This window comes from Staurois parvus, unplaced genomic scaffold (assembly GCF_062004578.1).
Source record: "Staurois parvus isolate SC_StPar_1 unplaced genomic scaffold, SC_StPar_1.0 ptg001133l, whole genome shotgun sequence".
NCBI classification, from domain to species: domain Eukaryota; kingdom Metazoa; phylum Chordata; class Amphibia; order Anura; family Ranidae; genus Staurois; species Staurois parvus.
Window position 1 is genome coordinate 2310644 of NW_028318929.1, and position 23038 is coordinate 2333681.

Here is a 23038-nt window from a genome sequence, read left to right on the forward strand (position 1 = left end):
GGGGTCTCCTCTGTTTTCCGTGGCTATGGAAAGGAGGGAATGGTTCTTTACGCCTGGTGGACCTGAGTTAAAGTGAAACGGTTTTGGATCCGCACATATGATTTCATTTACTCTCTCCCCCAGGTGAATTTAGTGAAATCTCCGCAGCAGGCCCTATTAGGGAGGCTGGTGAAGGGGGTACCGGGATGGGCGAGACGCCTGATCGCATTCTAGGATATCCATTGCACGCTCCCGGAAAGCCCCTACGGTCCAACTTCTAAAGGCCAAGTTGACATGGATTATGATTAATGAATGAATGTCGGCCATTCTCTATGACAAACTGGCGTCCTTTGAAAACAATGTGGGAGTCATAGAAAACTTATCTTTCTGGATCCTCCTGACCTGGCTGGAGGGACTTAAATATAGCGACTGGAGAATGCACATACACCTCCCCACCTTTTTTTTTCTCTTTCTACTTCTTTTTTATCTCCATCCCTTATTTTACCCCTTTTTTGTATCTCTTTTAGGTGATTTGCCTCTCCTGCCATTGTTTATCCTGTGTGTCTTCTTTCAAAAGTGAGTGTCTGACAGCTCGTTAGAAACACATGGAACCAAATGGGCAGTAGCAGCGGCGGACTGACAACTCAAGGCACCCCCTGGCAATAGGGGATCATGGGGCCCCTGTGTCCTTGCCAAACTCAAAAAAGCCTATGAAAAAGGTATAGGGGCATATCATGGGGCCCCCTACTGACCCCGAGCCCTCGGGCAGTGCCCGAGTTTCCAAATGGTTAGTCCGCCCCTGGGCAGTAGTCATATGCATACCACACGCTGAACTGTCCCTCAATTGTCAGTGTATTCCGTTACTGGAGGCCCAGTTATAGTTACGCTGAACATGTTTGAATCTTTTGATTGGTCAGTTATGTTCTTTAGCCAAGCAATAAATACGGAAAGGTTTCTTCACAGTAAGAGCTGTGAAAATGTGGAATAGACTCCCTCAAGAGTTGGTTCTGGCCAGCTCAGTGGATTGCTTTAAAAATGTCCTGGATTCTTTCTTGGATACACAGAATATAAATGGATACTAACATTTATAGGAAAGTTGATCCAGGGAATATCCGATTGCCTCTCGGGGGATCAGGAAGGAATTTTTTCCCCCTGCAGGAGCAATTGGATCATGCTTTGCTGTGTTTTTTTTTGCCTTCCTCTGGATCAACTGTGGGTATAGGATTATAACTTTTTTTTTCTTTTTTTTTTACGGTTGAACTGAATGGACTTTTGTCTTTTTTCAGCCAGACTAACTATGTAACTGTGTAACTATATGGTACATCATCTCTGAATTTCTGTTGAATCTTATCTCTACCCAAATCTATATGTTATACTAGATCAAGAAATGGATGCTGTGACCACTGTGTCTATTGTTTTAACGAATGAATGTCGGCCATCCTCCATGACAAACTGGCTTACTTTGAAAATGTGGGAACCATAGATAACCTATCTTTCTGGGTAAAAATTACAATAAAAATGATTGAAACAGGAGAATTAGAAAGGTACACTCCAGTCAACACATGAAACGTTTGCTTTGATAGGGGAACAATATATAATGTTTGCATGCACAGATGTGCCAAAGGGCCCTGCCCGCCAAAACAGGAGAAGTTGGCGGAGGTTCAGGATTTGCAGATGTTCGGGGAAACCTACGCATGTGAAGATGTTAGGATTGCCACCTCATCCCTTAAACCGGAACACATAATAATGACAGAGGTTCTAAGGCTAATAAATTGCAGATAAGGCACTGAGTTTAATTACCACCTTAATCAGCCGCAGAACCTGTGTCATTAATATGTGTTCGAATTTAAAGGGATGAGGTGACAACCCTAGAAGATGTGCCGCAGGACTCACTCTGGATCTGGAAGCGCCCTGTGGCACATCTGCACATTTGCGGGATGGGGGCTGGAAGCACAAATGTCATTCTCACCTAGGCAAGAAATGCAGAAGTGTGGTTTTGTAGCACAAATAACTGTCATAAATGACTGCCAGTCCCTCCACTGGCCTCCACTCAGTGTCCTACACCCCTCTGCCAATCCCTCCACTCAGTGTCCTCCATCCCTCTCTGCCAATCCCTCCACTGGCCTCCACTCAGTGTCCTCCACCCCTCCCTGCCAATCCCTCCACTGGCCTCCACTCAGTGTCCTCCATCCCTCTCTGCCAATCCCTCCACTGGCCTCCACTCAGTGTCCTCCACCCCTCTCTGCCAATCCCTCCACTGGCCTCCACTCAGTGTCCTCCACCCCTCTCTGCCAATCCCTCCACTGACCTCCACTCAGTGTCCTCCACCCCTCTCTGCCAGTCCCTCCACTGGCCTCCACCCCTCTCTTCTAATCCCTCCACTGGCCTCCATTCAGTGTCCTCCACCCATCTCTGCCAATCCCTCAACTGGCTTCCACTCAGTGTCCTCCACCCCTCTCTTCCAATCCCTCCACTGGCTTCCACTCAGTGTCCTCCACCCCTCCCTTCCAATCCCTTCACTGGCTTCCACTCAGTGTCCTCCACCCCTCTCTGCCAATCCTTCCACTGGCTTCCACTCGCCCAACAAATAAAATTCAAAATACTAACAACAATTTGCAAAGCCATCCACAACTCTGCCCCCAGCTACATCACCAACCTGATCTCAAAATATCTACTAAACTGCTCTCTTCAATCCTCCCAAGACCTCCTGCTCTCTAGTTCCCGTATCGCATCCTCCCATGCTCGCCTCTAGGACTTCTCCCGAGCTTCTCCCATCCTATGGAACTCCCTACCCCAATCTGTCTGGCTAACCCCCAATCTATCCACCTTTTCCCTGAAAACCTTTCTCTTTAAAGAAGCCTATCCTGCTCCTACCTAGTAAACTGCCATTTATTTCCTCCATCAACTCGTCCCTTCCACAGCTATTACCTTTTGTATCACTCAACCCTTCCTCCTGGATTGTAATCTCCCAGGAGTCGGGCCCTCTGATTCCTCTTGTACTAAACTGTATTGTAACTGTAGTGTTTGCCTTCATTTTGTAAAGCGCTGCAGCTACATCACCAACCTGGTCTCAAAGTATCAACCAAACCGCTTTCTTAGATCCTCCCAAGACCCTCTGCTCTCTAGTTCCCATGTCACCTTCTCCCATGCTCGCCTCCAGGACTTACCCTACCCCAATCTGTCTGGCTGTCTCCTAATCTACGCACCCTTAGACGATCCCTGAAAACCTTTCTCTTTATAGAAGCCTATCCTGCTTTTCTAACTAGTAATCTGCCTTTTATTTCCTCCATCAGCTCATACCCCCACAGCTATTATCTTTTGTATCAGTCAACCCTTCCTCTTGTACCAAATTGTATTGTAGCTGTAATGTCTACCTTCATTTTGTAAAGCGCTGAGCAAACTGTTGGCACTATATAAATCCTGTATAATAATAATGTATTTATATATGTATACACAATTGTGAGAGAAGGAAGGAGGTGCTGGGCATTTTCCAGGTACAACTTCTTCCTGGAATCCAGGGACTGAACTAAGAATTACAACAAACATTTGTGAGTGATATTTTATTCTAGGAACCACTTTCTCACCCGGGCAGAAAACAAATCGACATTGTTGCTGCGGGGAGACTTATGCGGTGCACAGGAAAAGGCTGTTTGGCTCCTCCCACTACACCCGGAAGTGTCTGAATACTGTGAATAAGGGGGAAATGTAAGTAAACCATGGTGGATATCGTTGCTGAGGACAGACAGGGGTGAGTGGTGATGACAGACACATCCTGCAGGACTCAGCTGGAGCAATTCATAGAGGCTGCCTAGGAGAACTGGAGGTAAAGGAGAATTAGAGTGTATCCACATCCAAGAACAAACGTAATATGTCACAGCTTACCAATTCTTAGATGTTGTGGCTGCATTAGCTGTTTTTTTTTTTTCCATTTCATCTGGTAATCTTGACAGTAACACACTTCCTATACTAGGGTGACAACACTATGTCAGACACTGTGGACATGATACAAGAGACTGTCAGACACCGCGGACGTGATACAAGAGACGGTCAGACACCGCGGACGTGATACAAGAGACGGTCAGACACCGCGGACGTGATACAAGAGACGGTCAGACACCGCGGACGTGATACAAGAGACGGTCAGACACCGCGGACGTGATACAAGAGACTGTCAGACACCGCGGACGTGATACAAGAGACGGTCAGACACCGCGGACGTGATACAAGAGACGGTCAGACACCGCGGACGTGATACAAGAGACGGTCAGACACCGCGGACGTGATACAAGAGACGGTCAGACACCGCGGACGTGATACAAGAGACGGTCAGAGAGAAAACAGGTGGCACGCACACCTAGTGCATTATCCAAGGTTTATTGTAGGAGTGAAAGAATAATAAAAACATACTCACAGACGAAGCATGTATCTAAAAAGCATAGAAAAATGACAATGGCCACAACGGCAGGCAAGGTGTTCTCACTGTCAGTGCGGTCAAATGGCTGACGCGTTTTGGGGACGAATCCCTTTCCTCAGAGCTGATGACCAACCTCTGATGCTGATGTATGATGAATGGAAAGTAAGAGCCTTGCTGTTGATGCCTGATGGACATGATACAAGAGACGGTCAGAGACTGCGGACATGATACAAGAGATGGTCAGACACTGCGGACATGATACAAGAGATGGTCAGACACTGCGGACATGATACAAGAGATGGTCAGACACTGCGGACATGATACAAGAGACGGTCAGGCACTGCGGACATGATACAAGAGACGGTCAGGCACTGCGGACTTGATACAGGAGACGGTCAGAGACCGCGGACGTGGTACAGGAGACGGTCAGAGACCGCGGACGTGGTACAGGAGACGGTCAGAGACCGCGGACGTGGTACAGGAGACGGTCAGAGACCGCGGACGTGGTACAGGAGACGGTCAGAGACCGCGGACGTGGTACAGGAGACGGTCAGAGACCGCGGACGTGGTACAGGAGACGGTCAGAGACCGCGGACGTGGTACAGGAGACGGTCAGAGACCGCGGACGTGGTACAGGAGACGGTCAGAGACTGCAGACATGTTTGCAGCACACAAAAACTTTATTCGGCAATCACATAATAACAGAAGCAACATTTTGGAGCCCAATTAGTCCTGCGAGGCTCCAAAACGTTGCTTCTGTTATTTTAATGTGATTGCCGAATAAAGTTTTGGACCCCCTCTGGTGATCTGTGGTGTGCTGGTGATATACTTTCACTATGGTTGTCACCCAGGCTGGGCTAACAATACACAATTTTGCCAAAAGTATTGGGCCAGCCCTCCAAATCATTGGATTCAGGTGTTCCAATCACCTCCATGGCCACAGGTGTATAAAATCATCACCTAGGCATGCAGACTGCTTCTACAAACATTTGTGAAAGAATGGGTCGTTCTCAGGAGCTCAGTGATTCCAAGCGTGGTCCCGTGATAGGTTGTCATCTGTGCAATAAGTCCATCTGTGACATTTACTGGCTACTAAATATTCCACGATCAACTGTTAGTGGTATTATAACAAAGTGGAAGCAACTGGGAACAGCAGCAACTCAGCCACAAAGGGGTAGGCCACGAAAAATGACAGAGCAAGGTCAGCGCATGCTGAAGCGCTCAGTGCGCAGAAGTTGCCAACTGTCTGCAGAGTCAATAGCTAAAGACCTCCAAACTTCAAGTGGCCTTCACATTAGCACAACAGTGTGTAGAGAGCTTCATGGAATGGGTTTCCATGGCTGAGCAGCTGCATCCAAGCCTTACATCACCAAGTGCAATACAAAGCGTCGGATGCAGTGGTGTAAAGCACGTCACCACTGGACTCAAGAGCAGTGGAGACTTGTTCTCTGGAGTGACCAATCACGCTTCTCTGTTGGGCAATCCGATGGACGTGTCTGGGTCCATAAAGACAAGGAGGAGTGAGTTTGGGGTGGGGGAACTTGACTGGCCTAAAAATAAAAATGAAAAAAAAACAATATATTCTACACTTTGCTATAAAACATATCCATTAAAAAAAATACAATTTCTTCATACATTTTTGCCAAAATGTATTCTGCTACATGTCTTTGGTAAAAAAAATTCCCAAAAAGTGTATAGTACCGTATTTTTCACTCCATAAGACGCACCTAGGTTTTTGAGGCGAAAAACAAGAAAAAAAAATATTCTGAACCAATGGACTGCAGACACAGTACAGGGGATGACCAGAGACTGCGGACACAATACAGGAGATGGTCAGAGACTGCGGACACAGTACAGGAGATGACCAGAGACTGCGGACACAGTGCAGGAGATGACCAGAGACTGCGGACACAGTGCAGGAGATGACCAGAGACTGCGGACACAGTGCAGGAGATGACCAGAGACTGCGGACACAGTGCAGGAGATGACCAGAGACTGCGGACACAGTGCAGGAGATGACCAGAGACTGCGGACACAGTGCAGGAGATGACCAGAGACTGCGGACACAGTGCAGGAGATGACCAGAGACTGCGGACACAGTGCAGGAGATGACCAGAGACTGCGGACACAGTGCAGGAGATGACCAGAGACTGCGGACACAGTGCAGGAGATGACCAGAGACTGCGGACACAGTGCAGGAGATGGACCAGAGACTGCGGACACAGTGCAGGAGATGGACCAGAGACTGCGGACACAGTGCAGGAGATGGGCCAGAGACTGCGGACACAGTGCAGGAGATGGGCCAGAGACTGCGGACACAGTGCAGGAGATGGGCCAGAGACTGCGGACACAGTGCAGGAGATGGGCCAGAGACTGCGGACACAGTGCAGGAGATGGGCCAGAGACTGCGGACACAGTGCAGGAGATGGGCCAGAGACTGCGGACACAGTGCAGGAGATGGGCCAGAGACTGCGGACACAGTGCAGGAGATGGGCCAGAGACTGCGGACACAGTGCAGGAGATGGGCCAGAGACTGCGGACACAGTGCAGGAGATGGGCCAGAGACTGCGGACACAGTGCAGGAGATGGGCCAGAGACTGCGGACACAGTGCAGGAGATGGGCCAGAGACTGCGGACACAGTGCAGGAGATGGGCCAGAGACTGCGGACACAGTGCAGGAGATGGGCCAGAGACTGCGGACACAGTGCAGGAGATGGGCCAGAGACTGCGGACACAGTGCAGGAGATGGGCCAGAGACTGCGGACACAGTGCAGGAGATGGGCCAGAGACTGCGGACACAGTGCAGGAGATGGGCCAGAGACTGCGGACACAGTGCAGGAGATGGGCCAGAGACTGCGGACACAGTGCAGGAGATGGGCCAGAGACTGCGGACACAGTGCAGGAGATGGGCCAGAGACTGCGGACACAGTGCAGGAGATGGGCCAGAGACTGCGGACACAGTGCAGGAGATGGGCCAGAGACTGCGGACACAGTGCAGGAGATGGGCCAGAGACTGCGGACACAGTGCAGGAGATGGGCCAGAGACTGCGGACACAGTGCAGGAGATGGGCCAGAGACTGCGGACACAGTGCAGGAGATGGGCCAGAGACTGCGGACACAGTGCAGGAGATGGGCCAGAGACTGCGGACACAGTGCAGGAGATGGGCCAGAGACTGCGGACACAGTGCAGGAGATGGGCCAGAGACTGCGGACACAGTGCAGGAGATGGGCCAGAGACTGCGGACACAGTGCAGGAGATGGGCCAGAGACTGCGGACACAGTGCAGGGAATGACCAGAGACTGCTGACCTTTGAGGAGGGAGGGGGAGCGGGTACCTGAATTTGACAGGTACCCGCTCCACTTCCGCGGAGTTGTCCTTCGCTCTTCTTCCCGGGCCGGCTTCTGTGACAGCCGGGTGCCCACTGCGCATGTGCGAGAAGCGCTGCGCTTTGTGAATGGCCCGGCGCCTTCTGGGACCTGTCATGTGTCCCAGAAGACACCGGACCATTCACAAAAGCGCAGCACATGCGCAGTGGGCACCCGGCTGTCACAGAAGCCAGCGCGGGAAGACTGTGCAGCGCTGGAGCGAGGAACAGGTAAGGCCCTGCAAGAGAGAACAGCTGAGCGGCTGGCCCGGTATTCTGACACGGTGGCGGCAGAAATACCGGACTGGCCGCTTTATATTCGCTCCATAAGACGCACTGACATTCCCCCCCCTTTTTTTGGGGGGAAAAAGTGCGTCTTATGGAGCGAAAAATACGGTAATTGGTTTGCATGAAAATTATAGCATCTAAAAATGGCGGTATATATACGGGAATTTTATTACTTTTATATACTAGTAATGGTGGCGATCAGCGACTTATAGCAGGATTGCGATAGTACAGCGGGCATTCTGACACAGGGTGGGAACTGACTAACTGCCACTGACCTCTCCAGTGACACTAATACAGTGATACGTGCTAATAAAAGCCCTGATGCTATACTAATCACACTAGGCAGGAAAGGGTTAACATCTGGGGCGATAAAAGGGTTAACTGTGTATTAGGAAGTGATTAGACTGTGTACTGTGTTGTGTTTTTCTAGGGGATGTGCTGGCTTTTATCTCCCTAATTACAGACAGAAAAAAAAAAAAAAGGATGTCCCCATTGACAAGAGATAGATCTGTGTTGTTTACACTCACTGATCTCTCTCCTGTCAGCTGATCACCGAGTCCCAGCCATGAACCGCTGGCCAGGACCCGATGATTGACACCTACGGAAGCCAATGACAGTGCAGGTAGGACAGTGCACACTCTACCGGTGTGCTAAATCGTGTATGACACACACTACACACACGCGCACAAAAAAGTCTACACACCTCTGTTAAAAATGTCAGGTTTCTGTGATGTAAAAAAATGAGACACAGATAAATCATTTCAGAACTTTTTCCACCTTTAATGTGACCTAAAAACTGTACAACTCAGTTCAACAACAAACTGAAATCTTTTAGATGGAGGTAAGTAAAAATAGAAAACTAAAATAATATGGTTGCATAAGTGTGCACACCCTTACACTAATAATTTGAAGCACCTTTTGATTTGATTCCAGTTCTCCGTCTTTTTGGTTATGAGTCTATCAGCATGGCACATCCTGACTTGGCAATATTTGCCCACTCTTCCTTGCAAAAACACTCCAAATCTGTCAGATTGCGATGACATCTCCTGTGCACAGCCCTTTTCAGATCACCCCACAGATTTACAATCAGATTCAGGTCTGGGCTCTGGCTGGGCCATTCCAAAACTTGAATCTTCTTCTGGTGAAGCCATTTCTTTGTTGATTTGGATGTATGCTTTGGGTCGTTGTCATGCTGAAAGATGAACTTCCTCTTCATGTTCAGCTTTCTAGCAGAAGCCTGAAGGTTTTGTGCCAATATTGACTGGTATTTGGAACTGTTCATAATTCCCTCTACCTTGACTAAGGCCCCAGTTCCAGCTGAACAAACACAGCCCCAAAGCATGATGCCGCCACCACCATGTTTCACTGTGGGTATGGTGTCCTTTAGGCGATGTGCAGTGTTGTTTTTGCACCAAACATATCTTTTGGAATTCTGGCCAAAAAGTTCAACCTTGGTTTCATCAGACCAGAACACATTTTCCCACATGCTTTAGAGAGATTGCAGATCTGTTTTTGCAAAATTTAGTCGGACTTGGATGTTTTCTTCGTAAGAGAAGCTTCCGTCTTGCCACTCTACCCCATAGCCCAGATATATGAAGAATACGGGAGATTGTTGTCACATGTACCACACAGCCAGTACTTGCCAGATATTCCTGCAGCTCCTTTAATGTTGCTGTAGGCCTCTTGGCAGCCTCCCAGACCAGTTTTCTTCTCGTTTTTTCATCAATTTTGGAGGTACGTCCAGTTCTTGGTAATGTCTCTGTTGTGCTATATTTTCTCCACTTGATGAGGCCTGTCTTCACTGTGTTCCATGGTATATCTAATGCCTTGGAAATTCTTTTGTACCCTTCTCCTGACTGATACCTTTTAACAATGGGATCCCTCTGATGCTTTGGAAGCTCTGTGCGGACCATGGCTTTTGCTGTAGGATGCAACTAAGAAAATGTCAGGAAAGACCTACTAGAATTGCTGAACTTTATTTTGGGTTAATCAGAGGCACTTTAAATTATGTGCAACCATATTATTCAAAAGATTTGTTTTTCAATTGAGCTGTACAGTTTATAGGTTCCATTAAAGATGGAAAAAGTTCTGATATTATTTATATTTTGTGTGTGTGTGTGTATATATGTGTATATATATTTTATATATATATATATATATATATATATATATATATATATATATTTGTATGTATATGTGTGTGTGTGTGTGTGTATTCATATTTAATAGACTTCTCAATGAAAAGGTGTTTTTTTAAACTGATTGAAAGCAGACCTTCACTCGTTAGATGCACTAGACATAATTGCAATGTCCCCCCTTCTGTAATGTGAGAATGATGTCTTCTCAGCTCCGAATGCTTTTGGAATATACATGTCGCGTATTTCAATATACTTCTGGTTCTGTATCGCCGCTGAAAGAGAATGCATCTGGTGGTGTGTCAACAGGGGGCCAGACTGTCTGATTTGGATCCTAAGTTATATACTGATTTTCTGTTTCTTCTGTAGGTATCATGTCTTACCGCCGGGAACTGCGTGCTCTGCGCTACATTGAAAAGGGAGATATTCTGCGACTGAAGTCTTATATTCGCCGCCACCGCCATCTCCAGCTCGACCAGCCTTTGCCAGGAGGACAGAGCCTACTTCATGCTGCCTGCTTAATGCCTGATAATGCCTGCGCTCTTCTACTGCTCCGTAAAGGAGCTGACCCCATGCAATGTGACACTGTAGGAAATAATGCTCTACATGTGGCAGCTCAGGAGATGGAAAAGGGAGAATGGAGAGGTAAGAAGAGGTCACGGTTATCTCCAACCCTAAATGGAAGCTTTTATGTTGCCGATTAAAATGACGCATTCTCTTCCAGTAGTTGTAAAGTCTTAGCACAGCAGACAGGTCACTTGCATCTAATTGATTTCTGTGCAAAGATATAGAAGAATATACTGTATTTTGGAAACCTTGCAAAAGAAAATATCTCCAGTCATCTTCCAGGACAGTAAGCTGAGGGATAATTGGTACTTCCCTCTACAGGAAACACAATGAGAACATTGAAAAAACTCTCCCACCCCCTCGAAGATCAGTTTGGACTTTGAAGCAGCACAAAAGTTTGTAGTTTTCTTCTAGCCTAGATGGTCATTAGGCCCTCTTCAGAGGTAGATTTCTTGGGCCCATGGTATCTGGGACTGCTTGCTATATTAGGAGGATTCCCCAATTTTCTTTTTCCAGAACTTTGACCCTTTTATGCTTTGTGGGGGCAGAGTCCTGTATCCCCCTGTACCTCATGCCTTGTCCTCCTGGAGGAGCATGGTGGCAGTGCCTTGTCCACCTGGAGGAGCATGGTGGCAGTGGCTTAGGCTGAGGCTGGTAGCCTGGTTGGTGTGTGTGGCCCAAGCCTTGGACTAGGAAGTGAGATATGTCCTTTCTGGCAGGCCAAGATGTTGTAATTGCAGGTGGGCCAACATGATATACAGGCCAGGACAGCATAGAGGGATCTCTGCTACCATCCCATCACGACGGTGGACAGTGGCCTGAAAGTGGCAGCAGTGATCACATCTAAACCAAGAGCCAGTAAATCACTCCCTGTCGTGCCACATCACGTTAGGGACATTGTTGTCTAGAGTTTGGGTGTCACCTTGGTAGTGGTCCGGGGGGGGGGGGGGGGGTGCAGTGTGTTTCCTACCACTTTTTCCTCCCTGGGTTAGCTTGATGGGTGGGCACCTATTTAGATTTCTGTTGTCTTTTTGTTCTTTGCTTCAGTGCACCAGTAGTTGTAAAACCTTTTTCCTCAAGTTTCTTCATACCCACCTGCTATTGCGACGTCGGGTTCCAGCCAAGGTACCAAAGCACATTAGCTATTGTTTTAATAAGGCCCTTGTCATGCGTAGTTCAGCTCACTGAGGGCACCATGAAATTCGTGAGGGTTTCTAGCTCTCAATCTTCAGAGCTGGTTTTCCAAAGGTGTTGGTATTTGACACTTTTGCTTCATTTTAGAATTCTGTGAACTGTGTGATTTTCCAATCTGGAGTTGTACCTACAGATTTGTTCTGTAGCTGGACCTCTGTTTTCCCCTTCTCTTGGTAACTCTGCATACACGGTTACTCAGTATGAGGAGGATGAAGAAGGAATTGTTAGTCTCTTCTGACTTCTTGCTAGAGCAGTGGTTCTTAACCTTGTTGGAGGTACTGAACCCCACCAGTTTCATATGCGCATTCACCGAACCCTTCTTAATTGGAAAAATAAAATATGATTTTTAAAATTCAAAACATAGGTATATATTTAGGTATATATTTATACATAGGTGCACAAAATGAACAAAACCGTTAAGAACAAAGAACAAAACCATTAAAACATGATTTTCACACAAAAACATAATAATGAATATTTACTGCACGAATCATATGAGTCGGGTGTGGGTCTTCACCTCCGCCGAACCCGCGAGACTGACTCACCGAACCCCTGGGGTTCGATCAAACCCAGGTTAAGAACCACTGTGTTAGAGGAATGGTAAACCCTAGTATCTCTCTTGCGAGCCAGGGGGAAATATTTGGCCCTAAAGCATATGGACGTTTTATGCTGGCTTTGACAGTTCAGATCCCCCCACCTCACCTTATTTCTCTTGATTAATAAAGGGTTCCTGACCTTCGAGCATGCACCCCTTCCCATAAGCAAACTCCTCTCTTTTTTTTAAGGAAGGGTTTTTGTCACCTTTTGCTTCCACCTGCACCCAAGGAATTGGTTGCTTGGGAAGTAGATGTGGTATCCTGGGGCAACTAACTAGATATTCTACCTCTACCTTGTCCCACTTCAGGTTGTCAGACCTGCCGTTCTTTCCAATAAGGGCTTTTATGAAAACGGGCCTTGTTTATCTCCAGCTTCTACAGCTTACTCCTCTCTGTGCGATGCATTGTCTTTGTTCCACAGCTGGGTCTTCTCACTCAATTATTTTTCACAGTTCCCTTTGAGGATGAGGGCTTGTGTGCTGGTTTCTCTTTTTTTTTTTTTTTTTTTTTTTTTTTTCCTTTTTTTAAGGCACCTTATCTGCTTTTGCATATAGAAATTTCCAGATGGAATTTGCTAACTGTCCATCGGATGTGCTGAGCACGGGTGCAATGCTTTACAGGCTCCTAAAAAATAAAATACATAAATACTTTTTTCTTTTTTTTTACCTAGAATGAAATTTTTTTTATTTTTTTTATTTTTTTTTTAGGTGGGTAAATTTATCCTTTCAGAAATTATTAATTTGTATCCAAAGACAAAACTTGTTTTTCAAGGTATTGACAGAGTGGTGATGAGTTAGAACCCCTGTCAAGTTTTTTACTGATGTCTGTGTCTCTATTAAGGTGATCTCTCTATTTGTTCTGATGGCTATTATCACTGGTTCAGAAATGTGAAAACCCAAACTATGGGTTGTCCCCAGAACAGGAAAAGAAGGGAAATCTTCCAACGGAGCATTTCCTGCAGTGACCGAAAGCACACAATAGGATCCTTCAGGATGGAGAGCAGGGGAAGGGTTCGGTAAATATGCCACATCCGCCCCTGCCTTTCCTGAATGAACACAATGAATGATTGGTACCAATCACTTACTGTGTTCATTCATAACTGAAGCATAGTAAACTTTGTTTATTTGGAGAGGGGTCCTGTCAGGTTGTCTCTTTGGGGCCCCGTAGTTTCGAACATTAGAATACTATTCAGTATCCGTATGAAAAAGTGTATTTGTTTTGGAAGAATAAAACCCCTCTAACATTTGGTGTCCTACATGTGTGGGTGTTTCTGCATTAGGTAAAACTAATAGAATAGTTTTTCTACATTTTAGAATGGGGCGCCTTGAGACTGTCCACAATTTTAAAGGATGCCTGAAGATTGTTCATAACTTTAAAGGGTGCCTTGACTGAGAAAAGGTAGAGAAGCCCTGCTCCAGTGTATGCTGTTATTTGTCTGAGCTGCGACAACATGCAAACCTGATAGGCACATACAGTGCTTCATACGGGCCTGAACATGTGCTTTCTTGAGCAGAGGGACCTTGCGGGCACTGCATGATCTCAATCCTTGTCTGCGTAGTGTGTTACCAATTGTTTTCTTGGTGACTGTGGTCCCATCTGCCTGGAGATCATTGACAAGATCCTCACGTGTAGTTCTGGGATGATTCCTCACTGTTCTCATGATCATTGACACTCCACGAGGTGAGATCTTGCATGGTGCACCAGATCTAGGGAGACTGACAGTTGTTTTGTGTTTCTTCCATTTGTGAATGATTGCACCAACTGTTTTCACCTTCTCACCAAGCTGCTTGGCGATAGTTTGGTAGCCCAGCCCAGTAGCCTTGTGTAGGTCTACAATCTTGTCCCTGACATCCTTGGACAGCTCTTTGGTCTTTGCCATGGTGGAGAGTTTGGAATCTGATTGTTTGATTGCTCCTGTGGACAGGTGTCTTTTATACAGGTAACAAAATGAGATTAGCAGCACTCCCTTTAAGAGACTGCTTCTAATCTCAGCTTGTTACCTGTATGAAAGACACCTGGTAGCCAGAAATCCTGCTGAATGATAGGGGATCAGATACTTATTTCCCTCATGAACATGCAAATTAGTGCATCTTTTGTTAGACATGCATTTCTTTTGAATTTTTTGTTGCTATTCTGTCTCGGTGTTACAATACACCCATTCAATTTTTAGATCATTTCTTTGTGAGTGGGCAAACATTTATAATCAGCAGGGGATCAAATACTTATTTCCTTCACTGTCCAGCTCCTCCCTCCCTTTTACTTTGTCAGTGAACCTGCCCACTGCTCACCAAGGAAAGGACCAGTAACAGGATTGCAGACATTACCTCATATAAAGACATACAAATATATTAGTTCAATGTAAATTTTCATCGATTTCACATAAGAAAATGACAAAACCATAACAGAGGTTCAAATAGGGGGCCTTGGTGATATGTTGGCTTTCCATCTACATTGAGTGTTTGCTCCCTGCCACTCTGCTACTTGTTTTTACTTTTATATTTCTGACTTTCTCATCCCTCATTCTCTCTCCTCAGTGTACACAGACCTGTGGGTTCCAATTCTGAAACGTTGTCCTCAGGCAATTGACGTTCCAAACAAGCAGGGGACAACTCCACGTCAAATCCTCCGCCAGGCAGAAGACCTCATGGTAAGCGGTTTTCTTTGGCAGTGATGCACAACTGTAGATTGGTCCAAAGTAGAGTAACTCCGTTTATACTGAGAGAAAAAACATCCCATCTGGGTGATCAATGTACTCTGCTGGGACCATAACAAACATTGTAGCAGATTCCTACCTTTTTGTTGCTCTAAAACAGGGGTCTCCAAACTTTCTAAACACAGGGCCAGTTTACTGGTCTTCAGACTTTTAGGGGGGCCGATCTGTGGCCAACGGGAGTTTCAGGAGGAAACCAGCATTATCAAGCCCCATACTTCTCTCATACCGGATGTATGTTAACCGCCTCCCGCACGCCATTTTGGGTAATGACGGGTGCAAGGTGGTTCTCTCGTTCTTGGGAGGATGTCACATGACGTCCTCCCACTCTAACCGTGCGTATGCGGCTCTGGGAGCGCGCAGCGCGGCGATCGGTGGTGCACTGTGTCCCTCGGACACAGCGGATCACCAATCAACGGAAAGAGCCGAAGATGTCGGCTCTTTCATGTGATCAGCTGTGTCCAATCACAGCTGATCGCATGTAAATAGGGAAATGCCGGTTATCGGCATTTCTGTCCTCACGAGCGGTCAGCTCGAGAGGAGAGGAGAGCCGGTAATCGGCTTTCCGCGGAGGGGACATGTACACTGATCATCAGGGCACTGATGATCAGTGTGCCCTGATGATCAGTGTAGCCCCAGCAGTGCCACCTGTCAGTGCCCGTCAATGTCAGCTGTCAGTGCTCACCAGAGCCACATATCAGTGCCTACCAGTGCACATCAATGCCACATATCAGTGCCCATCTGAGCTGCCTTTCAGTGTCACCTATCAGTGCCCAGTCAGTGCCACCTATCAGTGCTGCCTAACAGTGCCAGTCAGTGCCATATATGAGTGCTGCCTTTCAGTGCCCATCAGTGATGTCTGTCAGTGCCCATCAGTGCCACTTACCAGTGCCTCCTCTTCAGTTCCCATCAGTGCTACCTATCAGTACCCATCACTGCAGCCTCATTAGCACACATCAGTGAAGGAGAAAAATCACTTATTTACAACATTTTGAAACAAAAACTAAAACGTTTTTTCCCAAAATTTTCACTTGTTTTTGGTTTGTTTAGCAAAAAATAAAAAACTCAGAGGTGATTAAATACCACCAAAAGAAAGCTCTATCTGTCTAAAAAAAATGCTAAAAATTTCATATGGGTACAGTGTTGCATGACCGCGCAATTGTCATTCAAAGTGCAACAGCGCTGAAAGCTGAAAATTGGCCTGGGCAGGAAGTGGGGTATATGTGCCCTGTAGGCTAGTGGTTAAGGTACATGTAAACCATACCAAAATACATTTAGTTTGCTAATCGCTGTATATCGTAAACATCTATTATTTTTTAAAATAAAAACATCCTAAAACACCCTATTGTGGAGTCAGTCCTCTTGCTCTGCAATCAAAGGTCATGCTGATTGAAGGGCTCTTGGTCTTACTCAGAAGACATTTGTTAGACCTCTACAAAGAGACCACTGCTTAGGTTTGCGTAAGTTTTAAGATATTTTTCTCTGGGATTACAGGAGAGATATGCAAGAGAAAAACAGAGCTCTCCTGAGTCGCGTATGGGTCCCTCACCTAAGGAGACAACAGAGTGGAGAGAAAAGCTTTTAGCTGAGAGCATGGATGAATACCAAGAGATGTATGGGCAGTATGATGGTGAGTTCAATAGAAACATGGCAATGTTACTCTGCAGGTTTGTGCTTGATACCTTACCAAGGCAAAAAACCTTTTGTGTCCAGCAACCCCCCCCCCCCTCCGTAATACTTAGCTGAGCCCCATTGCGATCCAGCGATGTGCGCGAAGGCCTCGGCTCTCCGTGGACTCTCCTTCCTCATTGGCTGAGAAAGTGAGCCAATTTGGAGAGAGAGAGCGGGGCCGAGCCACGGCTCTGTGTGTGGATGGACATGCAGAGCAGCGGCTCGGGACCGAGCCTGCTTGGGTGCAACCTGCTTTCTGTGGGGACACTTTGCAAGAGGGAGGGGCTAAAACACTGGTGGGGACCCGAGAAGAGGAGGATTGGGGCTGCTCTGTGCAAAACCACTACACAGAGCAGGTATGACATGTTTGTTATTTGCAAAAAAAAAAATTGCCTTTAATATCACTTTAATCTTTTCGCTGTTAGTTCCGTACATAATACGAACCTGACAGCAGGGAGTTTTACACCCAATACGGTGGCTGCAGGGATAGTGCGTAAAAGTGACAAGCAGACTCCCGCCTGACAGGCGGAAGCATTTGTCCATTCACGCAGTTACCCATTTGGGTGATTTATTGCATTAGTTTACATTAATGCAACTTCAGAAATTTTGTATTTCCTAGAACTTTCCTGTAATATTGTGTACCATAAAAAATTGGAACTACCTTTTTCTTTATTCTCTAGGATGTCTGCTTTCAGAAAATATATAATGTTTGGGGGTTTTGTATAATCATCAGGCCTAAAATGATTTTTTTTAAATGTGCAAAAAAAAAAATGCAAAAACGGCTCTGGCAGCGAAAGGGTTAAACTTAATTGCTTAATTTGCCATTGGGTAAACAGAACTCCTTTAAACATACACATTGAACTCCATGGGACAGATACTAGCCCATGACAAGTGTTTAGAACAGGCCTTAAATATGTGAAAAGCAGCAATAACGTATGTGATGCTTGCTGATGGTGTCATCTCTGAGCCACAATCTCAGTCCAGAAAGTAGGTTGTGAATAGGTGATGTCTGAAGAAATATCATTCGCCCTTATGGAGGGGTACTGTGGGGATCAATAAATACTTATAAATGCTAGACCTACTCATTGACAGTTACCCAAAACTAAAAATGTAATATATTACAGCTTACCAATCGTTAGATGTAGTGAGTGCATTAGTTTTTTTTTCCTTTTTTTTTCAAGCTTTTTGTATGTTATTTTCACCTGATAATCCTGTGAATAACACACCGCCTGTCCTGGATGACTACTTTTTCACTGTGGAAATGGAGGAAACTATGGTTGTCACACAGGCTTGACTTCAAACATGTCATGAGACAAGGACACTGCATTCCTGGGAAGATCAACTGGAATTTTGACCAGTGTGCTCTTAAAGCCCAATACACTGCTTATTAAGGGCTCATTCACACCATGTGTGTTGGGCAGCATTGTTCAGTGCAGGCCCAATGTAACAACAAGCAAACATACACTTGAGAGAATTTATCAAAATTGGAGCTGCTGTGGATGGCAACCAATTGGCTTCACCTTCAGCTTGTTCTATTAAGTGTTGAGAATAAAAGCTAGAAGTTGATTGGTTGCTACAGCTTCTTCAGATGCTATGTAGCAGATATAAGAAGGGCCACAGAAAATGCAAAATAAATCAAATAATAAGCAGCACCTCTAACCAAAAAAGGTAAAATGGTGTACAAATAAAAAGTGCGCTAATTATTCACAAAACATGCAAGGATAAATAATAAAAATAAATGAATTCATAAATATAAACATAAGTCCAGCCACCATAACAGTGATAGTCCAATATTAACTTAATGTCAATCTTGAAAACAAACACCCATGTGCAAATCCGACACCAGATGAAACGAATACGCTCACGAACCTCCTGCACTGCGATCAACACAGCCGACAGTTGGGAGCAACGTTTCAACGTCACGTCCACTAGGCCAGGCCCAACGCATTTCGTCACTTGACGTCTTAAAGGGGCGAAACGCGTTGGGCCTGGCCTAGTGGACGTGACGTTGGACCATTTTTCAGATGCTAGTTGCTCCAGTTTTGATTAATTCCCTCCATTGTTTTTAATTTCACCCAGTGGGTGAAAATAGGACATGCTGCATTTGAAAGCAGAAAAACACGCTGCAACATGCATTTGGACAAAAGTAATGTGGTTTTTGCTGTGAAAAAAGAAAAATGTACAGCCAGACAACATGGTAAAAACCTGCAAAACAATGCACCTCGACACGTGTAAAACTCCAACATATAGCCAGAACCAGTGCTCAAATCTTCATGCTAAACAGGAACACGGAATCTGTCACTCGCTAAGGTGCGGCCCTCTAAAGATCCGGGAATCTTGATACTAGCAAGAAAGAATAAAACAGGGCGCACTCTCCTCATGCATTACTGTGGTAAAACCAAATTTAATATAAAACGACGAATGCATACTCACAAACGGGCGGACTGACAACTCATGGGGCCCCCGGGCAATAGGGGATCATGGGGCCCCTGTGTCCTTGCCCAAACTCAAAAAAGCCTATGAAAAAGGTACCAGGGGCATCTCATGGGGCCCCTACTGACCCCGGGCCCTCTGGCAGTGCCCGAGTTTCCAAATGGTCAGTCCACCCCTGCTCACAAACCACCAGGTCATAAAATCAGAGACGGAGAACCAAAGGTGTCGGTCCCAGGCAGCGGGGGGTCCTTTGGTGAAAAACTTAGTGCGTTTCGGGAGTCTTAACTCCCTTCCTTCTGGGACCGACACCTTTGGTTCTCTGTCTCTGTTTTCATGACCTGTTGGTTTGTGATTATGCATTTTTCATTTTATATTAAATTAATTTTTACCACGGTAAGGCATGAGGACAGTGCGCCCTGTTTTTTTCTCAACACGTGTGTTTAACATGCATTAATGCTTGTTAAATGCATTGCATACAGTGTCATTCCAGTCTTAGGCTAGGTTCAGTCCTTTGTGTGTTGGGAACATGTGCACAACTGCTAGAGGACCACACTGGCATTTAGCAGATGGGCAGCAGTGCCATCAATTGTTAATGACACCCCCACGCATCTGCAAACGCTTGTGTTTTTGTGTATACCAAACTGCATGGTGTCATGCAGTTTTTAAAAAGGTCAGGGACTTCTTTTCCACCTCTCTCGCACGTAGGGTAACCCTTTCCAATGACTGGACTGCCGTACATGTGATGTTCAGGAACGTGGCCATGCTTGGTCACACTTGTTGCTGTGAACCAAACCTTACTACATGCAAATGACCCACTTTGCACAATCTTCAAAACAACTTCTGATACATTTGTCATTTATATAACACAATTTTTGTTTTCTTTAAGATGATGACTACTTGGATTCAGTTCCTGAGATGGAAAGCTTTGAATCATGGGCCGATCGTATCTACAGAGAGTACCATGCCAGAAATCGCCGTTATGATAATTTAAGTGTACAGACTAAAGTTGTGACTTCGCAGGACACCCCCAGGCTTGTGGAGGAGCGGAGATACCAGGAAAGAAAAGAACAAATGGAAAGAGAACTGCACCAGGCTCAGAGTGAGAGGTATCACAGGAAATGCCAGGAGGTGTTCGGGGGAGCGGGTGCAAGCCTTGAGGCTGACTCAAAGCATAGCGGTGAGCCAACAGAAAGAAGTCGTGATAGGACTGACAATGACAGTGCCCTGAACGCAGATACAAGGACGGTTATCCGTATGTTGAGCTACAAGGACATCCCTTGGCCAGTTCCAGGTGGCACTGCAGAGCAGATGGCGCAGTTCGTAGCAGCGGGTGCAGACTCCTCGGACATCACATCATATAAGCGCTACATGCGGGCACAGAGAGTGACTTGGCATCCGGATCGCTTTATGCAGAGATGTGGCACTCGTCTGCTTGCAAAGGACCGGGTGCGAGTTCTGGAGACTGTTACGGCTCTGTCACAGGAATTGAACAGACTGGCAGAACTTGCAAAGTGAAGAGGTGGTACCACTGGTGTCTATGGCTTTTGCTGGGCAACTTAAAGTAGAATTCCAGTCTAAACCTAACTATTCTTAAGAATGTCCCCTCCCTCCTCTTAACATCTATGCTGACTAATCTGTGTTAAAAACGTGTATACTTACTTATTTTCAGCGCACTCTGGCCCAGTCATATGTTCCCCTGTGTCAGCCAGTGGCAGCTGCAGGGGAGAGGAGAGAGCGCTTGACAATGGCCAGGAATTCCAGGAGCAATGATGTCACTCATAGGTTCCCATGTCCCAGCTGTTGTCGGCGCTCCCTTCTCTCCCCTGCAGCAGCTGCTGAGTCACACAGGGAAGCCGGATCACATGACTGGACCAGAGCGAGCTGAAAATAGGTAAGTATGTACATCTTTATTCAACAGGTTACATAGTTAGTCTGGCTGAAAAAAGACAAAAGTCCAACCATAGAAAAAAAAAAAAAAGTTATAATCAGCATAGGTGTTAGGAGAGGGAAAGGAACATTTTTAAAACTAATTAGGTTTAGGCTTGAATTTTACTGTAATGTATTACTTTCTGTATCTCCTACCTACATTTTTTTTTTTAGTTGCGCTTCCATTTTACAGGGGAACAAAATGACAGGTTGCTCCCAATCACTAGTTGTGTAGGAAAAAATAACCAATTATACTCATTATCAGATCTGGAGTTTGTCTGTGCTTTACTGTGCTAAGATTCTAGTTGTTACCAATTGGATTCCATTTGAACCCCAAGGTGATGTCTCCACCTCTGCATGTGCTAGAGGAAAAAAAAAATATATGTATAAGACAGCACTGGATCTATACGTAGTCTGGTATCCCTGGAGGAGATTTGTGATATTGTGCTCTTCAAAGGTATCCCATGGGTAAATGAAGGTGACGAGAAGGGTAGTCCTGATAGGGACTCGACTGGTGCCTCGCTGGTAGGGATGTGAATTTGCTCTGCAGGGTAAGTGTAGATGAGGGGGGTGCTCAATATGCAGGGATGTCACACTTCAGGCTTGTATGCAATGGGCTTAATTTACTAAAATCAGAGAGTGCAAAATCTGGTGAATCTCTACATAAAAACCTCAATGTACTTATATAGGTGCACTGTTTCACAGATTGTTGACATTTTATATCAGGGTGGATTTGATTTAAATCAAACTAATTTAAATCACTAGTCAGTAAGGCTTGATTTAAATCCTAGTTTTCTACATAGACTAATTCTTGCTGGTATAACTTTAATATGCAAGTAGATGAAGATTTTTAGAATAACAACTTTTCATATTAGTTTTTTTATCCCCAGTTTAATAGGTTAATCATTCATATTTGGACAACTTTTCTGTTGTACTTAGGAAGGAGAAAAATAATCATTACCTTAATAATAACAATTTAAATAGATTTATTCAACTGAAACAATAACATTCCAGCATATGTGATTTGCTTAAACAAACATCCATGTTTAACTAATTTGGCTAAACAAAATATATATATTTTAATAAACTTAGACTGTCAGCCCCTTCCTCCTCACACTTAGTTTCACTTTCTTCTTGTGCAGATCTATTCCACTCCAAACAATCAGAAAAATATTGTTTCTATTCTATTCACTGAACTTCTTGAAACTTAGCACTGAAGGGGTTGATTCTGTATTCATAGGTTTGTAGAAGTTAGGATTAAGGTCTTTTTCTTAACTCTGTTCATGTTATAACATTTTTGCTGTGAAGAAGAGGCATGTGATCTCCGCTGAGTCAAATTCAGTTTTGAGAACTGCAAAAGTAAACCAAGCATCTGTGATAATATCTTGTAGGCAGAGAAACTGCCCAATAATGTTACAAAACCTCTGGAAGAGCATGACATTGTGAATGGATTAATGGAATTTATTTACCAAAACAATTAAACATATACAGCCTTATTCTACATAAATAAAAAACTAATCTTTATTTCATGATGGAATGACCTTTGGATGGTAATATATTTTCCTCAAAAAGCATTTTATTAAAAAAAAATCAGATTTAAATAAAAAAAATCCGATTTTTTTTTTTTTTTTTTTTTTTTTTTTTTTTTTTTTTAAATCATTGATTTTTATGCACCCTGTTTTATATAGAGGGGTTCATCGTCAAAGAAACACGGTCACATAGAAAAAAAAAATCATGTAAAAGAACTACAAAAATATTTT

The 23038-nt window shown here is 45.1% G+C and overlaps 1 protein-coding gene across 1 annotated transcript; it reads left to right on the forward strand.

The window, feature by feature from the left end:
• The first annotated feature begins 3654 nt into the window (after nt 1-3654).
• NFKBIL1 (NFKB inhibitor like 1) lies at nt 3655-22807 on the forward strand. Its single transcript, XM_089659123.1, has 5 exons — nt 3655-3802; nt 10551-10826; nt 15073-15185; nt 16743-16878; nt 20239-22807. Exons 2-5 carry the CDS (start codon nt 10556-10558, stop codon nt 20865-20867), a joined length of 1149 nt encoding a protein of 382 aa, XP_089515249.1. The 5' UTR covers nt 3655-3802; nt 10551-10555; the 3' UTR covers nt 20868-22807.
• Nucleotides 22808-23038: the final 231 nt, after the last annotated feature.